This window comes from Pteropus vampyrus, unplaced genomic scaffold (assembly GCF_000151845.1).
Source record: "Pteropus vampyrus isolate Shadow unplaced genomic scaffold, Pvam_2.0 Scaffold58, whole genome shotgun sequence".
NCBI classification, from domain to species: Eukaryota; Metazoa; Chordata; class Mammalia; order Chiroptera; family Pteropodidae; genus Pteropus; species Pteropus vampyrus.
Window position 1 is genome coordinate 519,658 of NW_011888839.1, and position 24,146 is coordinate 543,803.

Genomic DNA, 24,146 nt, shown 5'->3' on the forward strand with positions numbered 1-24,146 from the left:
CGCTGGATTGACAGAGTCTCTTATACCTGATCAGAGGCAAAGTGCTCTATAGAACCCCATGAAATACTAATTAATGATTAATACCATCATTTGAACTAAAGACAATGTTATATCCAGAAGATATGATTACGTTGACTATACTGCATGTACATAATCAAGAAAACCCAACCTCAAGCCACATACTACCCACATGCACACTAAAGGCTGTTGAACTACATATGATCAGCTTTTTCTAAGTTGTTCAAAATATTTTTTTCCGTTGTTTATTCAGTTTGTCAAGTGCTGGCATATGCTTGCTACAATAGGTGCCAGATATTAAATGCTTAAGAAAAGTTAAGAGAGAAACTCTTAAATAGAAAAAAATTATATTCATTAACTTTTTTGTTGTTGTTGTTGCAAAAATGCCAGTATCTGACATCAACAGAAGAACATGAGGTACAGCTAGATGTGCATCAGTGTTCCTCGGGAGCTTAATGATAACAGGCCAGACTATTTTACATTGGACCTGTCCCAGAAATCCCAGGTGGCCATAGACATGATTCTATAAGTTAACTGAATACTTCCTGTTGTGCAATAAATTGTCAGCAATTGCGCGCGCGCGCACACACACACACACACACACACGCACACACACAATCAGGGCAGTACTGCAGCAACTTTGGAAGTCATCGGGCAGGACAGGAATTGCCCTGGCTACTCTTCCCACAGTGCACGGTCATCTGCCTGAGCAGAGGGAGCTAGCCGAGTGGAACCTCTCCTGGTCCTATAGGTAGAAAGCAAGGATAAATTGCAAAGCAGGAACTCTCACTTGCATTCCAGGGATTAAACAATAAAGCCCGAATTCCTGGCACCGGAGGTAGTTATGGGATTTAGTTTCCCATTAGCTGCCTCAACTTTTCTTCCTAAATTGAAGCCCTAAGACTCAGACATCAAACACGCAGAGGCAGTTGTGGGCTGAACTTCCCAGAGGAGCTGAGTTCTCTCAGGGCTGCTTCTCCCATCACTGCTGTACACCCACCTTCACCCACCCCCAACCTGCTCCTTATAGAGACTCCCAGCAAGATACTCTCTCAGCTGCGGGTAAGAATTCTATCTGTTGCACGCAAGTTTCTCAATGGCTGTGAAAGAGATTCCAGGGGTGGGGGAAGGGATTTGAGGTGGGAATGTGTGGTGGGTTTGTGTCCTATAATGATAAGGAATCCACTGAAGCAGACCCAAATTTACAGGATAAAAACCTGTCATCATACCCTAGTCCAGAGCTTCTCAAACTTCAGTATGCACATGACTCCCCCAGGGATCTTAGTAAAACGCAGGTTCTGATTTGGGGCCGCTGAGTGGGGTCCACACTGCTGATGCGTGGACCACATTTTGAGTAGTGAGGGGGCTATAGGCAAAATGGGGTTGGAGGATTAGCTCACAGTCAAGAGAACCACATTTTCTGAACCCCCAAAGCAGGGGATATGGTCTGAGGAAAGGTTTGGGTTTGCCTGCTGAAGCCAGAGACAGTTCGGGAACCATGCCAGGAGGCTGAAGGTCTGAATTTCCTGGGACGTTCTCAGAGATTGGGGGCAGTGGTTCTCAAACTCAGCTCCTTAGGACACACTGTCTGTAAGCTGGACCAGCTGGAGCTGCTACTGCAATCAAACCGCTTTTGTTTTCTCCCAGACCACTGGAGAGAAATCTTAATGCACTGATTTTGCAAATTTATGTTTTTTCTCCTATGTATTTTCCTCGGCTTTAATTAGAAGCCTTCAAGATTTAGCTATGGCAGGATAATCTCTGGTAGGAAAAGGGCAGCTAACGGAGCAAGAGGCAGTGACTGCCTCTCTGCTCCCCCAATTTCAGCCCTGCTGGCTTCACGCGGGTCTGTGGATGGCAACTGCCTGGTCTTTAACATTCTGGCACAACCATTAGTCCTTTGACTTGCTTTATTCCCTCTGTGACTTTAAAAAGAAATTATAGCGTATAATATATGAGAGCAAAACGAAATGTATCCAGAGAATACAGGAAGCACAAAGGCTGCTTGACTGGTAGCTGGTCTGTTCAGCATAAAGAAATTGAGGAATATTTGCACATAGGGGCAGGCAGGCAGAGAAGCGAGAGAAGGAAGTGGGAAGAGGGGAAGATGGCTCTGAGTAGTAGGCTGACAGATGACTGAAACCTTCAGAGAAATGTGGCCAGGGAGAAATTCCTGGGGGAAGGTGACCAAAGAACTTCTATGAACTGGAATGTCATATTTAAGCTCTTCACAGTACCATAATATAAAAGCCTTTACTAACTTGAACCTTCAGTAAAAAAGTTGCTGCATGCACACGCACACACACGTGAGGACACCCACACACATTCACCAGAGTCTGGCTCAAGAATCTAAAATATCAAACTCACAGGCCCCAAAATGCTAGCACAATTTGCAGGCTTGGGTCCAGACACAAGGACCCAACTTCAGGGCCAACTTGGGGGCGTTGTTACACCACACCTCACTAGGGGGTGTCCTCATAGGCATACTGTCTCAAAAGCCTAGAGAGCCTGCCTGTCCCCTGCCCTCAACCTTCTTGGTTTTCGAAGAGAAGGAGGTGGATAGGGGAGATAGGTGGCAACGGGGGTGAGGGTACAAGTTCGAGATTGAGTTTAGAAATATGAGACACCACACCCTTCAGGTGACCCCAGTTTCTTCATAAGTGGAGTGGCCAGGTCTCCAGAACAGGATGAGCAGGGAAATAAACTCACATCACAAGAAAATAATTGCACCATGCATAAACAAGAATTACCCAGATTCAGTAGAAAAAGACTTATCTCACAGACCAAGGCAGCTGTATCTGCTAACAAGCATTCGAAGATGACAAAATCAACAAGCAAGCGGCAAAGAAATACTAATGGAAAATCAGAAAGTCAATCATGCTTAGTTAGACAGCTTGATTATATATTTGTGAATCTGTTTATGACTTTATATTTCATATGTGTATTATAGATGGCAAAAATCACTCCCAGTTCACACAACGGAGATTAAGTAGGTCAGCAATTCAAGGTATTTTCAAGAGTGACACTTTTCCAAATGCCGGGTACCTGAACCCATTTGCGGACCACTGATCTATGAAAACAGAAAATAAATGTGATATTAGGAAGGCCATGCAAATTCTGGGACATGAGACTATCACTCCAATAGCCAAGGTGCCCCTGTCTGCCTGTGGGTATAATGTCCTGATAAAAAGATGCCCCCACATACACCCCTAAATCCCAGTCCAGCGAATAAGGAAACTTTCTGATGGCAATCCAATTTGCTCAACCCAAACTTATCTCCTTACCCTCTGGTTTTTAAGAAATTATTACAGAGGCTGGGGGTTAAGGATTCTACACTTTGAGAGTTACAGGCATCCTCTGCCCTCTGGCCCTGCTTCCCTAGGGACTCCTGAGAAGACCTCACGGTACCTCACATTTCTGGGCAAAAGGGACTGGTGTGGACATCCTGGCTTTGTACATCTCTCTCGGTGTAGAGGTTTTCTTCATGATCCTATAGTGCTTTCTCAGGCTTCTATTACGTGGCACTTAAACTGCTTTTGAGACAGTTTTCCACTGTGTTTTAAAAGCCAGCCCTGGCATGTCTGTAAACATCAGTTCATATTCCTGGAATAGATCTTTTTTGTGTTCCATCCACTACCCACAGGGGTACAGATGGCATGTTTTATGTGGTGGCCACTATTTACAATTCAACCCCATGGAGGCCCATGAGATGCCACAAATGAAGCCCACACAGGAAGACAGCCCCTTGGACACAGACATTTGTCCCGACAGGCCAGGAGGGCCAGGAAAGGACACACCCTGAAAGTACACGAGGTGCCTCTGCCACTGACACACATCCTCTGTTCAGGGCCATCGGGGTCTTGGGCATCCCCAGGAGACACACGGATAGTCAGGCTTCACCCAAGCAATGATGGGGTATGCATGGCCAGTGGCTGTACGCAGGGAAAACAGCACACAAAATGCCCAAAATTGGCTGCAGAGTTAAAAACATCAACAAAGCAAATCCTTCCCTACCAAGAAGGCTCGCCACATTCATTTGCATGTTCATGAGCATCTGCCAGCTGAGTATCAATGTATCCTTCTTTCTGTTCTGATGGACAGCCATTAATCACGCAGATTTGACTTTGTTAGTACCTCAGTGAATGGATAATAGAAGCAGAATTTGGGTGTTGTTGTTGTTGTTGTTGTTTTTGTGGGAGCAGAGAGCAGGAGGAAAGGGGAGAAGAATCACTTTACTCTGAAGAATACTCTGAAGAAGCCACTGCTGCCTCTGTCTCAGACTAAGATAGCATTTGCCGAAAATGTCAACAGATTGCTTCTTGAGTTAGAGTTGTGCAGACATCAAAGCTTATTTTAACGGGGCATTCTGCTTAAAATCGCTTGGTTGGTTTAGGCATTTAGAATGTCTCTGACTATATAATTTGGATTAAGAGGTTTTTGTTGAGTTTTACTGATTTAGCATAAATTAGAAGGGCATACTGGAATAGACCCCTTCACATAACCAGAGCCTTTAGGCCATTAATGTAGTAAAATTTGCTCTTTGTGTCGCATTTTTAGTGGGTTCTTTCTCTTTTCTTTCCCTTTTTTTTTTTTTTTAACGTGGCTTAGTTGCTATGCAGAGGCTTAGCACTCCTGCATGGGGATCAGTTCCAGACTTCGGTTTGATTTGAAACAAGCCAAGCAAATTTGCCTGAATGTGATTTCCAAACGTTTTCCTGTTATCCTGTATCTCTCTCATCAGGAGATTGGAGGAAGCTGAAAAGCAAGTCACTATTTGAGTTCGAATAACACTGGCCTGTTTTTCTCAAGTATTTGGTTCAGCTGGATGACCACTGCTCCTCTGAAATACTGCAATAGTTCTGGGTTGCAGGAAGCTAATTTTAAAAGACAGATAACTTAATACTGGCAGATGAAGTCTTTTTCTTCCATTTTTACTTTTTTTTCACTCTTTCTTTTTCACTTTCTCCATCCGTATCGCATTGACTAGATGTGACTCGAAAAGTTAATGGGAACTGCTCTCATCTTAATTTAGCAAAGAGAGAGAAAGAGTGAGAGAAATGAGTGTAATTTGCAGATGCGAGCGCAGGTCATTTCTAGGTGTGTTATATTAGTATATTCATGAGCCTCCCAGGACAGGCATGCTGAGCTATCCAATAACTTTCTTAATGTGTAATTACACACCATCGGACTATAATTGATTAATTGAAAAGAGAATGTAGGCAGATGTGAGGGCAAGACTCTTCTGCTGCTCATTAAATGAATATGTCCTTCTTCTCTTTAATAAGTTAAGTGGGACTACTCAAAAGCAATTAAGTAAGTAGTGAAATTCATTAAATTGTAAGTAATTATTGATATTAAATTCTGTAATAAAATTCAAGACTTTGCATAGTTCTATTTCAAAAAGAAGTATGATAATTCTATAGGGCCAATTCAGCGGAATGAGGGTTCCAGAGAAAACCACATCTTGGACCCAATGACATTCTGTGTGACAATCACCTGAGTGGGGGGTTGGGTGGGGGTGGGGAAGAGGGGTGTTCTAGAAGCTCTATTTGCCATCCTGGACCAGCCAGAGGGAGTGTCTCGCTTAAACCTAGGAATGTAGTTGTGTTTCCAAAGTAATTCCTTCACTTAAAATCTAAATCTAAATAGTTCAAAAAGAATGAAAAAATATATTTTTAAAATCTCACACCTTGAGACTAGATCTGATACCTTTTCCAGTAGCTAACTTCAAACATAAACACGAATATAGAGAGTTGAATACAATGTGGAGAAAATTTTTTCCAGGTCCTACTCTCTCATTTGGGAAATGAACTTGGGCTACTGGGGTCGGGAAGAGGACGAGGTATGCCAGGGTTAAGGGAGAGAGCCACAGATGGTTCTCAGAGCCTATAGGTGGCTTCTATATCTTCTGCCACTATTCATTCTGCCCAAGAAACCAGACAGCTCAGAAATGCGTCAGAGAGAAACTCAACTTAGCCAATGCTGCCGCATTCCAGACATTTCTGACGCTCCCTAGACACTGGAGAGACCTTGGAGTCTGAGCTGGCTGTGGAAGAGTGCCAACAAGGAGCCACACCAGTATGGTTTGTTCATTCATTCATACAGTAAGTATTTTCTTGAGCTGCTATTCAAAGCCTTTATTAAGATGATTCTATATGTATCCCTCTAGGTCTATATCTATATATGTGTGTGAGTGTGTGTGTGTGTATGTAAATGTACAAAAATCTTATAAAAACCGGGGGTGGAATTGTGTAAAGATGTAGTTTATTTTGTACCCATCCAAGATGATCTTATGCCCTGCACACAGTAGGCACTCAATAAAAGCTTTCTAACTGAATGATGGAAGGAATCGATGGGCCTTGAGGAAAGCATGATAGTGTGTGGCACTTACACAAAGTTCTCTATTCAATCTATGGAAACAGTTAAGAAACGTTAATGCTTGGCCAGAATAAGGCAAAGAGGTGGTGATGGTGGCAGCTGAAAGTAAAGGAGAAATGATTCCAGAACCTTTACCTATTCCCAGGTTTCTGCTCTAACTATCTCATCCTTAATAGCCCTGTCAGTCATTTCTCTCTTGCAATCAAACACTTAAAATGTATTGTGGTTATTTTTTTAAAACAGTAGATTCAACCATATTTTTTTTAAAAACTTGTACTTCCAAATCTAAAAATAACTTTGTATGGTTAGTTTCACAATCTAAAAAGAAACTATTGCACTTTCATTGTTTGCTGGGACTAACACTTTGATGACATGATAGCCGTCCACTAGATGCGAAACTGTGGGGCTGCTGGTTCCCGGCGGGGCGGGGGGGGGGCGGGCACCGTTGCCACCATGGGCCCCATGAAATGCATCCCTACTGCAAACTGACCAGACACAGAGAGAGTGGGAAGATATGTAACTCTTGCTCTTCCCCACAGGAAGAAAGAAGAGCGTTTTATGTGTACCCTAACTCCTGATGGAAGAAAAGAATTCCAGTCTCCACATACTTTGTAATTTAAAAAATCATAACTAAAGCTTAAACTAAATTAGACTAAATAGGTATATTAGCTCAGAAAGAAGAAAAAATCAGAGTGTGCATAAAAACATTAGATCTGATTTTCTGTTTGCATGTTTTTCTGCTGTAATAGGCAATTTAGTGTCCCATAGCTCATTTTAATCTTGAACATGACCTTGATAATCTGTGTAGGGGCAGCCCGACTCTTTCAAAGAGGAATTCTAACCAGGAAAGACTCTCTCTAGCTTATATGTTAACTAAATGACATCTTGCTCACAATATTTTAGATTTTTGTTTCTTCGTTTTTCATTTTTACAACTGTAACAAGTCCCAAATGTATTCCAGACAGCTAAATCAGGCCAAAGGAAAACTGATTTATCAAATCAATAAATAATTAGGTGCCTAATTGATATATTCTGAAATTTATCAGCATGTGAACAAAGAAGATGGCCAAAGAAGCGGGTGATGGTGTTTCCTTTCCAAAGAAAAGTGGAATTTAAAATGCTCAGGTTAGAATAATTAGGGAATGTAGGATTATAAGAAATTTAATTTAGGAGATTAACTAGAAGACCCTTTTGTGTAAGACATTTTCCCCCAAATCATTTTATATTAATATAATATTCTGTCTTAGTAAACACAATCTATTCAATAAAATATTTTTTCTCTGTTAAAGGTCTTTAAAATCTTTAGGGTCATTACTGGATAAATACCAATTCTTCTTCTAGAGTGCTGTACACATTGAAGGTAAAGAATAAGCTAAGTCTATACGATCAAAAGCTATGTATCATAAGATTTTTCTCTTCGTTTTTAAAAAAGCAAAGATTCTGAATACTCATGTGAGTTTTATTTATTGGCATTTCTTTCTTTCTCTTAAAAGCTGAGTACGAAAGATATATTTTGTCCCCCTTATTAGTTACCTTTTATTGAGTGCTTATTACATGCCAACACTTTATATGTATTATCTCCTTTAGCTTTTACAGGAAATCTAAATAGTGTATACGGCTATTACTTCTGTTTTACAGATGCAGAAACTGACCTTCCCAAGGCCACAAAGCTAGCAACCACATAGCCAGGAAGTGGATCAAGCCAGTGTGATTTCAGGACACCTATCTACACTGCCTCTTCTGGGCTATTTTGTGAGGGAATGGGTTATTGCATTCTTGTTAAGGGAGATTCCATCCCTCTTTAACCAAATTTAAGAAGGCATTTTTTCCCCTAGTTAACATTTTTACAATTTAAATCACACTGATTCCTGAATCATTCTGGATCATAAAAGTTTTCAACTTTAGATGCTTGCTCCTACTTGGATCTTGTTTTTTCCATTGCACATGACTAGCTACTCAATTAAGGCTGTTATCCAAAATCTAAATTTACAAGCAAATTGGCTGGAGATGAAATCTTTGCCAGTTATTTATATTAACGTGGTCATAAAGATTTGATGACCAATATTTTTGGACAATCATTTGCAGCCTCTTTCTCGCCGTTCCAGCTGTGAGAAGACTTTGTCCTCATCACAGTGTGCCTGGACTATTTTAAGTGCCTTCTAGAAGGCTCCCTGCTCCCGTTCTCCAACCTGCTTTCATAATAGTGCTTCTTGGCTCAGGTACGTAATACAGACCCCTATAGCCCAAAACACCAAATGTAAAATTGAGCTGCTTGACTCTCATTGTTTTTATTATTTGACTACAACTTACTGAATTAACACTATTCTCCCTATTCCCAAAGTGATGCCAGTCCAAGCAGTCTCCCAACTGGCCTCCTATGGGCTTACTGCTCACCCCCCTCACCATCATTCTACCTATAGTCTTCTCTTTCTCTGGGATACCCTTCCATTCCCCACCCACCCTCTAAGGACCAGCCCCAGCCCCAGCCCCACCTCCGCTGAGCATCTATTCCTGATGACTCCAGCCCACCCCCTCTTCCCCATTAAATGACCCTTTACATCCTTATTGCACACATGCTGCTTTGGCATGCATTTTTATTCTCTAATCACCACACCACTCCATCTGGTTCTTTACTATACACTGGAAGTTCATTGTTTACATAAGCACAGTTAGTTTATAAACTCCTTATGAGAAGGATCCGTACTTTACACTTTGCTTGCACTGCAACATATGACTGTAGCACAGCACTGGGAGATTGAAAGGCAAATGTCTTCAAAATCTCCAGCAAACATACACCCCATAACCACCTACTCACATTAATTCCACACTTGGAGATGTGTCCTTGACACTAAATATCTAGATTTTAAAAAAAGGTTTTAAATCTTTATAGACATTGTCTTCATGCAATGTATACAAAACAATAAGTTTATATACATGTGTGTGTATTCAGACCAAATAAACCAGAGAAAATATATCCCTAGAGAAAAGGTCTTTTCGGTTTAAATGATCAAGACTGGCTGTCTCCATTGATGCAGCTAAGTTTTCAACTTGGCTGATTTGATGACAGAGCATTGTTTAAAAATCAAATGCTAAGGAAAAATGAAAATAAAAATTTCATTACAACTTTATTTTCTATGTTATTTTTATGTATTCATGTGTAAACGTCAAATTGTTATAGAAAAAAATATTGCATCAATGATTGAGATGTATGAACTGCCATAGGCTGATAAGCACTTTTGTAATGCCCTAGTTTATCTTCATTTTCCTTTATATATGTATCCACATTTCTAAATAGGATAAATTTGCCTTCATATATTGTATTTTATATGTGTATATGTGCAATGATAGTTCATATTTTCAAAATTCAAGCTATCTGGTAAATACATAAATATTTCTCTAAGCCAAAAGTGGTGTTTACTTCCCTGAGAGTGTCCTTACACATTTATCAGACAATGTAGAAGTTAAAAGCACCACTGATTGAAATGGCTATGTAATGAAGACCCCCAAAGTATTTTACATATCTTAATAATGTGGATATTTTTCATGTGAAGAGCTTATCCTAACACATGCTCAATATTTAAATAATTGCCTCCCTTCCTATCTCAGGCTTTGACGTTTAAAAATGTTTATAGGTTTTCCCCTATGTAGGTTTTCGCTATTCACACAAAGAAGTGTAAAACAGATCCTACTGCAATCTCAGAATCAGGATCAACTTTTCCATTCAAAGGATCCCAAACTATATTGAGATCTGAACACTATTAAAACAGCAGTGTATTTCACATAGTTAAGCTTAGGGTGTGACTTTAGCTCCACCGAAGGAAGAGTACACAGCAGTAAAATGCTCAGCCAAGACAACCACAGGCCAGCTCTCCACTCAACCTTGTCAAGTGGCTGATGCCTAATCCAGAACTAACCATTTCATTCTAGTCTAGGTAAAAACCTGAACTAAAACTAGGGGAATATGTTACTGCATGCAGCTCTCAGCCAAAGGAAGCCTCATCTGGAATTAAAAGAGGATGTCTCACCACCAGATTGTATGTGGCCTTGTAGTAGGGTGGGGGAGCTAGGAAGACAGCCCTCCAAGAAAGCCTGACGCTTCACACTGGAGAAGGAGGAAATATACAAAAAAACCATTATGAAAGACACTTCAAGCCAAATGCAGTGAGAAAATAATTATTTTAAAGACTTGTTTTCCTGAACCTGCTCATTTGCAGCTTAATCATGGGCTTCTATCTTCCTTTTTCCCTTTTAAAATTCCCTCTCGCCATTCCCTTATCACCCTCCCATCCCTAGCTCCTATTTCTTGCCTCCTTTATTATTCACAAATATCATTCATCACAACTCCAAATATTTTTTATACCCTTTCCCAAGAGACTTCTGTTAGCTTGTTCTTCTAGACATAAACCAAGCACATGACTGAATATGATTAATATCAGTTCTGGCTGGTTACTTGTGCAATTTTATACTGATAATTGATATTCTATCTGAATTTCTGATTTTGCTTGGCGTATGACCTAGAGTTTCCATGAAGCCATCAGAGGCAAATTCTCTTTGGTACTTTAAGTAATTGTTCATTTCTAGCAATTAAAACAATGAGAGAGATTATGACGGACACCTGACTCCAGTATGCTACTTGATGGCCAGAATTCTCAAAGGTAGTGGATCGGTTCACTCCGAGGAATAAAACTGTACCAAACCAAAGGATCCCAAGCCTTATTAAAATGGCCTTACCAATCATAAAAAGAATCAAAATCTTCAAAAGAAGAATTAGCACTTATCATAATCTATTGCTCTCAGTTAAAAAAAAAAATACACTCAAATGCTTAAATCACATTGAAAAATATATTTTCTACAGTCTACCAAAGTAAATAACATATACTTTGGTTCCTTTGCCTAAAATTTATTACGTACTTGGAATTACGCCTTTCTGAATAAATTCTCCTTCCTAATATTCCCACTGATGTTCTTTCTGGCTTCAGAATTCTACCAAAGAATTGTTACTATAGAGAAGTTAGAGAGAGTGATTCTGAATTAAGTTCTTAATTCCTTCATCTCACAAACATAGATTGAACCCCTTCTCTAGCCCTGGGATAAAAGGATGTATCAGGTTTGGTCCCCACCCTAGGAAGGTGGCAGTATGTCTTGGCCTGAGCACAGGCCGGAGAGATGTGGGTCAAACCTCAGCTCTGTGACTGCTCACTGGATCCCCTCTTCTCCCCCGGGCCAAGGAATATGACATCTTTGAATTTTAATTTCACCATCTGTAAAGTGGAAATAACAATATCTACTTATGGAGATTAGTCATGGAGATTAAAGTGATGGAGATTAAAGAGTCTAAAAAAGGGTCTATAAAGACCACGGACAGTGCTGGCACCTTGGGGGCACCCCACAAAGGATGATCTCCCATCTCCTTCCCCTGACAGGAGTCCACATCCATTTGCTACTGGAGATATTTCCATGTGTATATTACATTTTTTTCCCTTTGCTTCTCATTTATATTTTTGGTTGTTTATTTCTAAGATTAACAATTTTACTACTGAATGGCAAAGCAAGATGATGAAGTCTTGGATTGTATATAAAGGCTTCTGTGAGAGTTACATTTTTACAAAAATGCTTAGCTCTAAGAATTATCTGCCTAATGTATCTTGTCCCCCTCACTGTTCACAAGGAAATTTTGCAGTGTTTGGGTACAAATGTATATACTCTAGACTTTCAGATAATCTGTTGCTAGAAAATTTGGCCAAGTGGTCACCTATGATGTGCTTGAAAGTAAGCAACCTTGGAAGAAACAATCATGATCATAATCACAACACTGGTTAAATGCAAACTCTTCGCCAAATACTGTTCTAAGAACCTTATGAGTATTCATTCATTTATATCTCTCACCAATTCCACTAGATAGCTACTATTGTCCTCATTTTACAGACAAGGACACAGATTCAGAGAGATTTAATGACTTGCCCAAGGTTGCACAGCGACTGGTAGAGTAGTGGAAATTCCTGAATCGGAACCAAACAGCCTGGCTCAAGAGCCCAAGCTCTTCATTACAATACCATACTATTTTTTGGAAGCTTTACATTATTCAGAAAAGTACTCCAACATTGCAGTACCTCACAAATCGGCAACATCTGCTATCCAGCTAACAGGCATCTCTGGTGCTCTCAGCATAAATAGGGCACTAGATGGATGTTCAAGGGCTTTTCTAAAGTTCTTTGTTCTAAATTAAATTATTACATATGGGCTTCTATCCAAACCAATTGGACAGAGATTCTAGTTAGGGAATAAAGGCAAGTACTCCCAGCAACTGCCTTAAGATTTTATTTAAACTAATGGCACCTTCTCGCTCCATTTTATTAGTAATAAGGCTACTACTTATTAAACTTTCACTGTGTGCCAGGCATACTAAGTGCTTCACATACATCATTTCATTTACTCCTCAAAATGGCAGGTACTAGGAGGCAGGTACTGTATTTATCCTCGTTTTGTTGATAAAGACACTGAGGCTCAGGGTAGTTAAAAAACTTTCCCAGGTTGCCTATCTGACAGGTCTGCAGAGTAGGAAGTGGGGCGCCCACTCTAAACCACCACATCAGTGTCTCTCTTAGAGAACACATGGTCCTTGATATCTCTCTCTGGCTCTAAGAACCACTGCAGTGTGAGTACTGTGTGAGAAGCTAGCATGAAAACCCAACCATTATGCCTCTGACCTTCTCGTGCAATGATCATGAAACTAGAAAGGGAAAGATCTCCACACCTTGGAAAAGGGTTCTTGCCAGATCCCAAGGGTCTCTGATCAAATTAAGGGTACCTAAGCCCCGAAAAAGTCCTTACACCAAGGCAGAAGCTGGGGGAACTCTAGCCCTCCACCAAATGATTTCTCCCCCCAAAAGGAAACTAAAATGACAGAGTTAAAATAGGGTTTGCATGAGTGGGAAGTGAAGGGAGGTGGTCTACAGAGGGTCTTTGTACAGGACAAGAAGAAGGCTCTGAACCACAAGACCACAGCAACAGTGAGAGCCAAGAGGCTGAAAAGAAAGAGGGAGAAGCAGCAGACCCGGCGGGGAGCAAGGCGAAACAACAGCACAGATGGAAACAAGGAATGTGCAGATGCGACAGGACAGCGTGAGCAGAATCCGCTTCCTCCATAAGGATAAGGGGAAGGTCTAGACGATATTCCTGGAGAGCGTACCTTTGCCACCTTTATCGGAAGTGCCCTTGCTGGTCCTTGTCTTTCTGAAAATTTCTGTTTTTCCAAATCATAGTTCTAAAAACTGCAGGAGCCCCAGACTAAAAGAATCTGGAGGGTGGGTAGAAAAAATGGTGGGCTAGGCCCACTCTCCTTAGACAGCAATCAGTCTCTGGGGTTTTCTGGGTCATTTTACACTTTGGGGCTTTTAGAATTACTTTGTCAAGAAACTGGCACGCAGCATACTACATCGCATATGTAATATGATATTTTATTTGATGTGATGGGAGTCCAACTGTGTCACCAGGAATTTTAATTCTTAGTGCCTATGCTGTTCAGCTGTAACATCAAAGAAATGGTGTGAATTCAAGTTGAGCTGAGACATGAATCTGGCTTTCAGTAAGGGGAGGGTCTTTAATTAATTATACCTATTTTGAAAAGCCTGTCTATTTTCAAGTGAAATGTTGCAGTTTCTATCACCTTTAGGGGGTTCTCATTAAGTCTCCATGATCTAGTAGGAAGTCCTAGCTAATAAATGACAGCAATCCAGAATTTTACCCGCTCCCCGCCCCCCATGATTGTGATAAGCTAGTATGTACTAATGAGCAGGCTAGACTGCAAAGAGATCTGATCTTATTTTTAAATAAATACATTTAGAACCAGGAGCCTGAGAGTAAAGAAGACTCAAGTCATGACAGGCACTTCGATGTGTTTTTTACCTTAAGGGTTTTCAAACTGGATCTGATTATCTGAGCCTTGCAAGGCTGTGCTGAGTGGAGAGAAGAGTGCACTGCATAACTAAGAGCCACTTGTTTCATATACACATATTCCCAAAGCGCCAGTTCCCAATTTAACCGATGTCAATGGATTCCTTCTAGCCAGAGAAGTGGGGTGCTAAAGTTTCAACAAACAAATACATTTGCTTCGCAACACTCCAGCAGAATAAAGGAGGGGTGGGGTGGGTGACTAGAGGGTAAAGGGATACATGAAGTAAGATTAAGAACCGATCATTGTTAAAGCTGAATAATAGGTACGTGGGGGTTCACTACATGACTCTACTTTTGCGTATGTTAGAAATTTTCCATAATAATTTTTTTAATCCACAGAAGTACTAGAAATTTACATGAAATAGACCTCTGCAAATGGGCTGACCTGGTAGCTCACCCTTATCCTTCAGGTGCTCTATCCACCAGCAAACTTAGACGCCAAATGAGGATCACCTGGCCTGTACCTTCCCATACCCTTGCCCTCGTCCATGCTATTTCCCTCTGCCTGGAATGCCCCCTTCCCTAATACCCTGGATCTGACTATCAAAAATCCAACCCATGTAAGGCCTGGATCAAAGTTATCCCCCCTTTGTTAAGTTTCTAATTACTGCGTATGGAAGTAATCCGTTCCTCCTTTGTACCTCAGAACTTTGCTGGTGCTCTCCTGGGGCACGACTCACTGTGTAATGATAACAATCATAAGAATAAGAAGAATCATAATAATAGCAGCTAACATGTACCGAATGTTTCTATGTGCCAGGCACTTTAAATATGTCATCACTTTCAATCCTTATAATATCCTCTGAGGTTATTTCCATTTACTATTACATTTTACAGATGAAGATCTGAAGCTCAGAGAGGTCCAAGAGGAACAGGGATTCGATTTGATATGATGCCAGATGTGTCACCATAAATTTTAAGCCTTTGTGCTCATGGTCCTTGCTATACCACCAGAACGACACAGTGTAAATTAAAGTCTAGCTTCTGCGCAATTCTAACTTTCAGAAAGACCTGAGAGTCTACATTCTTGATGACTACAATACTGTATATGCCTAGTCCTCCTACTGAATTGTAAGCTCCTTCAGGGAAGGGATTGTGTACTCTATTTTTTGTCCTCCACAAGCACTGTCTAGTACAGTGTTTTATCCATACAAGATGCTCAATAATGTCTTGTTAACTGAACACTACATTAATAGAGAGCAGTTCTGTATTAGCGGTTTTGATGAAGGACTATATCCAGTTCTGGTGATCTACCTGTCTGTCTGCACAAGGAAATGAGATGGACCAATTAGCCCACAGCAGAACTACCTAAGCATCTCTCCTCCTCACCATCTCTGTTCACAAGGCCACAAAACTAAAATAGTTTAAAATAGTTTTCATCTTCCCCCTACACTGGCATTGTAAGTGACCAGAAAGAATTCTTCCCTGATGCTATTTTTACTTCTCCTCCCAGCTGAGGGCTCCCACTGCCTCCCTCTACTAAATCCCCATCCCTAACAGCCTTAGGAAAAGCCAAAGGGAGTTGGACTTTGTCTAGCTGAAGACTTAGGAATCTGGAACTGAGGGAGGCAGGCTGATTTCCCTCTTGAGTTTCCTTTCTCTTATTTCCCTTTCAGTCGTCCTAAACCTGCTTTCTTTCCAAACAAATTACCCTACATCTTAGCCTCTTTGACTGTATTTTGACCTTTGTCGCAAATATAGTAATGTTCTCTGGACTGGCCCTAAGAACACTTGAGGAATAAGCTTGGTTGCCTTCGGTTTCTGCCCCAAAACTCTTTCAACATTCCTCTTCTTCCAGCTACACTTCTTCTTCCTCCAAGGACCCTGTTTATGCTACAGTTCCGTAAGGTCTTACTCCTACCTGGCTTTCGAGAACTAAGAAAGTACTGGCTGATGAGAAGATGTCAACTCATAATATGATTAAGGTCCTCTCTTCTAGCTCTTAATCCAACATCTACCATCAATATGAGCATTTAAATAGAGGAAATGAGAAGGCCTACTAGTCCCAAAAGGATGAGGCAATAATGGTAAAGGGACCAGCAATGGAGTTGAAATCTGGGGCAAAGGCTAGTCACCCATGGCTAGCTCTAAATGTTCCCTCTTCTGGGCTCTCATACCCATGTTACTGTGGTGTTAATATGATGTGAATCTCCTGAAGTTTCTTTTGTTTAGTTATTTGCCTTGGTCATAAATTTTGATATGCCAGTAAAATACCCTGTGTGTATGTGGTGTGTGTGTGTGTGTGCGCGCGTGTGTGTGTGTGTATAAGCACCTATCTACAAAGAGGTAGATGGGGCCACACTGAATTGTGATATATCATATAATACTCAAGTTTTACTTGTCACTCATCTTGACAGCCTTGCATTTTCAAAATTAATTAAAAGCACAAGGGAGCTGTAGCACAATCACCAACCAAAGAATCTTAGCCACTAAGCTAAACATTTAGTCATCAGTGTTGTACATTAAGTTTGAAGGCACATATCACCATTTAGGATTTAAATGCAATAATCAATACCCTACAGGAAATCTACAGTTGCAAAGCAGAATTTTCTATCAGCCAATGCTTTCATTATCAGTGCCTTCTGATGACACATAGTAGTTTATTCTAGGCATTGATTTTACTTTGCTTTCGTTTAAGTTCCTTAATATTTCTCCCTCTTCCAAGAAGCAGAGGCTGGGGTGTGGAGATAGGACAGAGATAGTCAATATTCAATAATAAAGTCAGAAGCAATGTCTTATCTACCTGGCCAGGACACTTTTCTGTCAGCATATGTGGCCCAGAGGGGTAGCTTTCCAGCCATGAGCTCCTAATCACCTGGGCCTAGAAGTAACCTGTCTCCTCAATGCTTTCTTCCAGCACCCCCACAGGGCTTCCCCACTTTCTACCCCGCCCCCCACCACCACCAACCACCACTACTAACTGCTCTTGCTGCAACAAACTATGCAAGATGGCAGAACCACCCTTAAGCTAAGAAAAACTTTGGAGTGAGTTTGCAATCTTCTCTCATGGATTCTTTAAAAATTTGCTCTAAACCTAAGAAAACTCCAAGGACTTCCTATTTCTCTCTTAATAATGAACAAGTCTCTTTCATATCGAAGCATAACTTCTCAAGGTTTCATAATCAGCCAAACACCATCGCTTCTCTTGCCGCTGAAAAAAATCAAATTTCTCCGTGGAGAAATAAGCTTACATGCTTTTTCTCTTTATTCTCCTTTATCTTTTATCACAAGAAAATATGCTGACCAAAATAAAGCATTTCTAATAGTGACTTAGAAGAACAAGGATTGCACCAATCTCTCAAAACTACTGCCAACACATTATCGTGTTTAAGCACAGCAATGACTAAACATGTAATTTTTCTAAAGATAGCTGGAAAAGCTGTTCACATATACATTTTACCTCCTTCAGTATAAACTGACCACAACCAAGACTCAAGCATAGTCATTTTTCTAATAAATAGGAAAAATATCAAATATGGCATATCACTTTTAACAATTTCTCTGCAAAGTAATAAGCGACTTCCAAAAGCATTCTGATACCAAAACATAGCCTAAATGGCCCATATGGTCTTCTGCTGGATAACCATAGTTATGGAGTGAAACATTAAAATGACAGTAAAGGGTTTCCTTAAAATAGGTAATGGAGGCAGGCCTAGAAGTTTAAAAGCCCTAAGATAATAAAATATAAGGTGAGTTACATTTTCAGGGGGGAAAAAAATTGCATTTATAAGCAGCGAATTTGCCTGCTGACTGGTCGGTCAAGGGATGAGTGGTGCTACTGTAACGGAGCAGACTGTGGAGCAGGGAAAGAAGTTTCTTGCTGTCATCATCTAACTACTGCGGCTAGGATGGGTAAGAACTGTATTTTTCTCTCTTCTGCTGCTCTTTGGACACTTTGTTTTAAACGAACAGTTGGTATCAGAGCTAAGTCCAAACACTGTTACATGTGGGATTTCCTAATGCTGAGACCTGGCAGAGCTGCACCGTGTTCGGCCAAAAAACTAAACAGAAATGAGACTACCTCAAAATGTAACAACTGAGCATCCTCATTCTCTTTCAGTGTTTTCATTTAGTTGGAGCAAATGTTTTGCTTTAATGCAATTGAAAAGAAAAGAACATTTAGGGACAACATAGCTAGATCCCTCATAACGCTTCATTTTCCAAAGCAGTGTTTGAATCTCTAAATAAATGACAATTCATTCTCTGTTTACTTTAGGTAAACAGAAAATGCATTGCGGAGCACTCATTTTCAAAAGCTAATCAAGAACATTAGGTCCCAACAGATTCATTTAATAGAAATATAATAGGCATTCCTGCTTGCTTTTCATCTTGTCTCGCTGTAAATGCTAAAATGAACAGCAAATTAACCCTGCGTTGGAACAGAGTCCCTGTCACAGCTGATATCCTCTCTCTCACGACTTGTAAACATCCCCGCATCCTGTCGCTGCTTTGACTTCTGCATAGGAGAGAGGAAAAGTGCCTGATTGAGTTTGGCAAGAGAGTGTAGGAATACTTGAATTCTAAAGGGAGTACTGCGTGTTAACTCTGCTATCTTTCCTAGCAGAACAAAATATTACCATGTTGTCTCCTAAAATAGTGTACAATTAGGAAGTAGGAGGAGGGGTGGGGGAGAGATTTTTTTTTCCCAAGCTACATGTATCAACTGTCTTTCTCTATATTTTTAACTCTACTAGCCGTTCTCCAAATGGCTGCTTATAAACTACTATACAAAACAAGCTAATAAAGACAGGGCCATCCAAGCTCTATAATCAGATATAAAAGATTTGCAAACAATTTGAGATCTTATAATTAATATTCAGCGATATCAGAATTAGCATTTAGTACTCTACACAGAAAAACTATAATACTTCATAAATTATGTAATAATGAACAAACCCTTTCAAAAACTCTTTTCACTGTGCTAAAGTAACATTCTAGACTTGTTGTAAGTATATTATTCTTACAAGTAGTTCGCAGTTATTCTTGAAGGCAAGCCTTGGAGTTTCCTTAGCATAGTGCTGCTGGGGAAAATTTTCAGCATGTCCATCTTCATCTCTAGCCTGAAGGGAAATATAATGGCCTATTTAGGGACTTACAAATAATGGAAGAAAAAAAAGCTAAAAGCATAACAGCTCAGATCATTAAACAAACGGGAATCCAGAAATAACAACATTATTAAGAAGTTTGTTTAAATACGCAGTACGCCTTTTAGATATAAAAATTTGGGATTTTTTGTTTCTTTACGAAGTTTAGTTTGAACATGCAAATTCGTTGTGGGGTAATATTTAAAACAATATGATAAAAGCAAACCAAAATAAAATAATTTTGTTGGAAATTACCACCACTTCAGTCTTCCAGTGACTTTAGTTGCACATTTAGGATTATATGACATACGTACGTGTTTAAACTTTTTGGCATGCTTAAGCAACCTCTAGATAATGAATGCACTTTTTAAAAATTCTAATAGCAAGGCCATAAGAAAAGCAATTTGCATAGTTATATTTTGCATTGTAATACTATTAGAGATTCCCCTCAATTTTTAAATAAAAATCTGAAAGGAGCAATGATCTAGTAAGAACAATGATTCTTCAATCAAAGGCAGTTAAAAATAGATTTAATTAAGAAGCTGCATTAAAAGTTACTGGTTATTTTGATCTACACTGTTAATTAAGAAAGCTGAAGTTTAAATGGAGACATTAACAGAACCCATCAGCAATACCACTTGCATACAGTCTTCTCTTTCTAATCTTCATCGGTTTCTGGTTTGGAGTTGGAGAGAAGGGAGAGGTAGGTGAAAGGAGGCGTGTCTGCAGCACACTCATTAAACCACTCATTTGGGTGACACTTGCACTCTGTTCTGCTCTCATCTCATCTTAGCCCTAACTGCTCTCTCTTTCCTGGCCTCCTGAAATTCACAGCTGAGCTGTCTCCCTCACATATGGCTTGCATATAATTATGCATATTCCATTTTGCACTGCATTAAAATGATGAGCTCCTGGCTCCCTGCCAGCTGAATTTAAAAAGCCCAAGTGAAGTAGGAAAAAGGAGAGAAACACAGGGAGAGCCGCACAGGAAGCAGCAGGTAGTTCTGTCTGCTGTCTCTTTAGATAAAATGTATGTCTGGCACCAAGGGAACAGCTGAGAACTACCTGTTGTGATGTATGGATTGAGGTGGAGAAAACAATGAGCATAGCGACGACAGCGTTTATGTATTGTTCCTCCTCTAATGGAGTGAAATCTGCCCGCTGACAAGTATCACCCAGAGCTCCTCGGCTAGACTGCAGATTATCATTTTAGAAAGGGATCCGTGGTTTGTACATTTGAGAATGTATAGCTTGGTTTCCATAAAGGCTTCTGCTACTTATTGCAGGGTGGGAAACGGATGGAATTTGGAAGTGGAATGTCACTGGCACTAATACTTGAGTTTCTAGAAGTTTGTGGGGGGAGAGATCACATGCTCTGTTTTGATTTCATTTTTGAGATTTATGAACATCTCTGGGATTTGGTGTCTTTTTATTGTTCCTTTCCTCCCCCTTAACAAATCGGAATAAAAGTAAAAATGCAGGTATGAGACTGGACTATATGTGACAGAGGAAAATGTGTAAGCAGTGGTCGTGTCTAATGGCTATCAAGGCACTGAAACCCGTGATGTTTCTTCTCTCTGCATCAGTTCTAGTGTGCAACTCCATCAAGGTTTAAGTAAATATAGCCTTAAATGGGACCCATTTTAAAGTGGAACATATAAATAAAAGGCAGCTAAAGAAAGCAGTGAGATGTCAATAGGCAGGGACGACGTTAGATTCTTCATAACTGAATTTTAAGCCACTCCGTGAGGTATAGGTCTCTCAAAGACAACAACGTCTATTTTATCTTTCTTACTCTGCCATGCCCAGTGCCTTACTTTTACTTGGTACTTAATGAACATTTAAGTGGTGGGGGAAAAAAAAATTCATACATGGATCGCAACTAGACCCTACCATAAACAACTCTGTACAAAATGCCACCTCAAAATATGGCTAAACTTGGTGGAGGTTGATCGTATTCCTGATGCACTCTGATACATATGCTTGGAAACACACTTTGCATATAGTTTACAAGGGCTACTATTTACATATGTATGTCTATGTTCAATATATATGTATCTTGTATATAAATATTCATAAGGTAGAATATGTTTATTATGCATGTACTATGTATACACATTCATACACACCAGATGCCTGGGGATATTTTCAACATTAGTGGTAAAAATACATTCATTCCGCTTACATGTAAGGTGCTCACAATGTTTTTTATGTTTTTAAAGAACAAAAAAATTCTAAGATTTGAATATGCTTCCTCAAAGGGGCTATAAGATTTCATATAAAGCCTCATAACTTATGAGGCTAAATAAAGCAGCTGTGTAAGAGAAAGGAGAGGGGAATTAAGGTGACTGGAAGTGGAGAAAGCCAGAAACTTGCTTCTTTATTGAACCACATATTTGCCTCTGCATCAAACTCATGTGGTGCTGGCAGAATGGTCTGCCTCTGACAATCAACTTGATTCCAGAGTCTAAGAAACTATTTGCTGCATTTCCACAGCACGCCACAGAGACGGAAAGCACCTGACGTGCAAGGAGACCCAATACGATCACCTCCGTGGGTACGTACACTCGCACTCACGCACACTCGCACTCACGCACACTCGCACACTCACACTCACGCGCCCTCTCACCGAAGTGATTCTCTGCATTCCGAAGTTTTGTAAGGTAAAATTTAAAATTATTCTTACCAACTGAGTTAAAAGAATTGCATTCATCTAAGGAAGTAGTTCTGTACTCTGACTGCAATTAGAATCTTTTTTTTTTTTTTTTTAATAACATATTGGTGTCTGACCTCTCTTCCCGGCCTCCCCAGACTTTTCCAAGACTCTGATTTAATTGGATCAGGGTGGGGCCTGAACATAGGTGTTTTTAAAAATTAAATAAATAAAAAGCTCTCAGGTGACTGTAATATACAGGCAGGGGTGAGAACCACCTGTCTGAGGAGAGTGGCTACCAGTATCAAGAGGAGGCCTTGGCAGAGTTGGCAAAAAAGATTCCAGAGATTCCATGACTAATGCCTTGTGGGCAAAAAATTCTATTTATTTTTAGTGTCTGGTATAACAAATAATCATAGAAGAACTACTAGACCACTTCCTCAAAAAGGCCTTACTGAACCTCTCTAGCCAGGTGAAATATCTCCATTCTCTTTCTCTTAGACTAGACACGTGCACCCTTACGTGGGCTGGCGTGATTTTGGCTGCCTCCACTCCACTGTAAGCTTCCCAAAGGTAGGATGGTCTCCGGTTCATTACCACTGGATCTTCAACAGTAGGTGCTCTGTAGGCGTGGTCTCTGTTATCAGTCTATAGCAACTTGGTGGCAACATTAGACAAAATCCACAGGAATTCCCTTTCCCTCCATGTCGAATAATCCTACAGTGTTTTATAACCTCTTATATATTGAAGCCAGGGCCTTATCCTGCATCTACCCATTTTGGGTGGCCGACAATGGCGTATCAAGGGGGTGGGGGTGACAAGGGAGCTGACAACCCCTACAGGGAGGGGTGTTTAAACCCTGAAGACGTTCAGAATCACCAGTCATGGTAATAACATAAAACAGACTGACTTTCAGCTGGTTTTACTATTGTTCTTAAATTCTCTACAGATGATGCCTTCTCTAATTGCTTGTCTCGAGGCAGACCACCCCACTGCCAGCTCTTGCTATCCACTGGGGCCAGGAGGCCTGTGTTGATGTCTGACTTTGTTCCGGAGTGACCAGTTCTGACAGAAGGAATGTCAAGACACATCATGATGAACTAACTCTCTCCGTGTGTCTTATTCAACAGCCTTATTCTGACTAATATGATAGATATTTGTGCCAAAGCTGGAGGAAAGCAAATGGGAAACTGTTTTTTTTGTATTTGACTACAAATGTGACTGTCAGACCAAAAGTGCATTTTTGATCTATTATTCTAAGACAGCTTCACTTCTGCCATAAAAATAGAAATAAAAATTAAAATCCTTCAATTAATCTGCAAGGGGATTTCCCAGTCTTGCTGACAGTCATGCATCCATTCTCACGTTGTGCCTAGCACTTGAATAAATGTTAGATTATGGGAGAAACTTAGACTAATTGCCTCTCTACTTCAAAAATCTCTGGCTTAAACAAACTTTGTATTCACCTCTCCCTGTGAATCATCCCTAATTCACTTTTTTATTATGACTGTTCCATACAGCAGACTTTCGTTCTCCCTCAAAGAGTTCACTTCTTCCTTTGGACCAAACTTTGGTGCTCATGCATATTCGAGCAAGGTCAGCATTCTGCCTCCTCTAGAAGACTCCTTTAGAAAATGTGGAACCTTCTAAAAACAGCTCCATTTACCTACCCCAGAAAAGTGAGATGTTTCTGACTCAATGAAAAGGTTAACACTGCTGCCATTTAAGTAGAAAGGTAATCAGGCTTCCAGAGTTAAGACCTCTCTGCAATGAATGGGAGTTTACACCTCTGTGTCATTGTGATTTCAGAACTTCTTTTGGAAACAAGAAAAGGTTCTGCCTGGGGAGAGTTCTGCAGAGTTTCCAGACTTAGCTTTCCAGAGCTGTGGCGGATGTAACACATGTCATCTCACACATGTGGTGTCATCACCAGACTTGGGAACATCAGAAATAGTGCATCTCAAAGTTGTAGAAACAAGCTGAGAGATGAATAGTGGTAGAGAAAAAAATTTATATTTTATAAATAATTTTTTGAACCAGAAGTAATAGAATTTCTTTTT

General features: G+C 40.2%; 1 protein-coding gene and 1 long non-coding RNA gene across 2 annotated transcripts in view; one reads left to right on the plus strand and one right to left on the minus strand.

The window, feature by feature from the left end:
• SOBP (sine oculis binding protein homolog) overlaps positions 1–24,146 on the minus strand; it is a 144,036-nt gene that overhangs the window by 26,262 nt on the left and 93,628 nt on the right. Inside the window, 1 exon segment of the mRNA XM_011360691.2 lies at positions 19,314–19,409. Within this exon segment, the coding sequence (XP_011358993.1) occupies positions 19,314–19,409 (96 nt within the window).
• Positions 22,570–23,493, plus strand: LOC111740106. The gene is made up of 2 exons (XR_002780460.1): positions 22,570–22,659; positions 23,036–23,493. It is a non-coding gene; the product is annotated as an uncharacterized LOC111740106 (long non-coding RNA).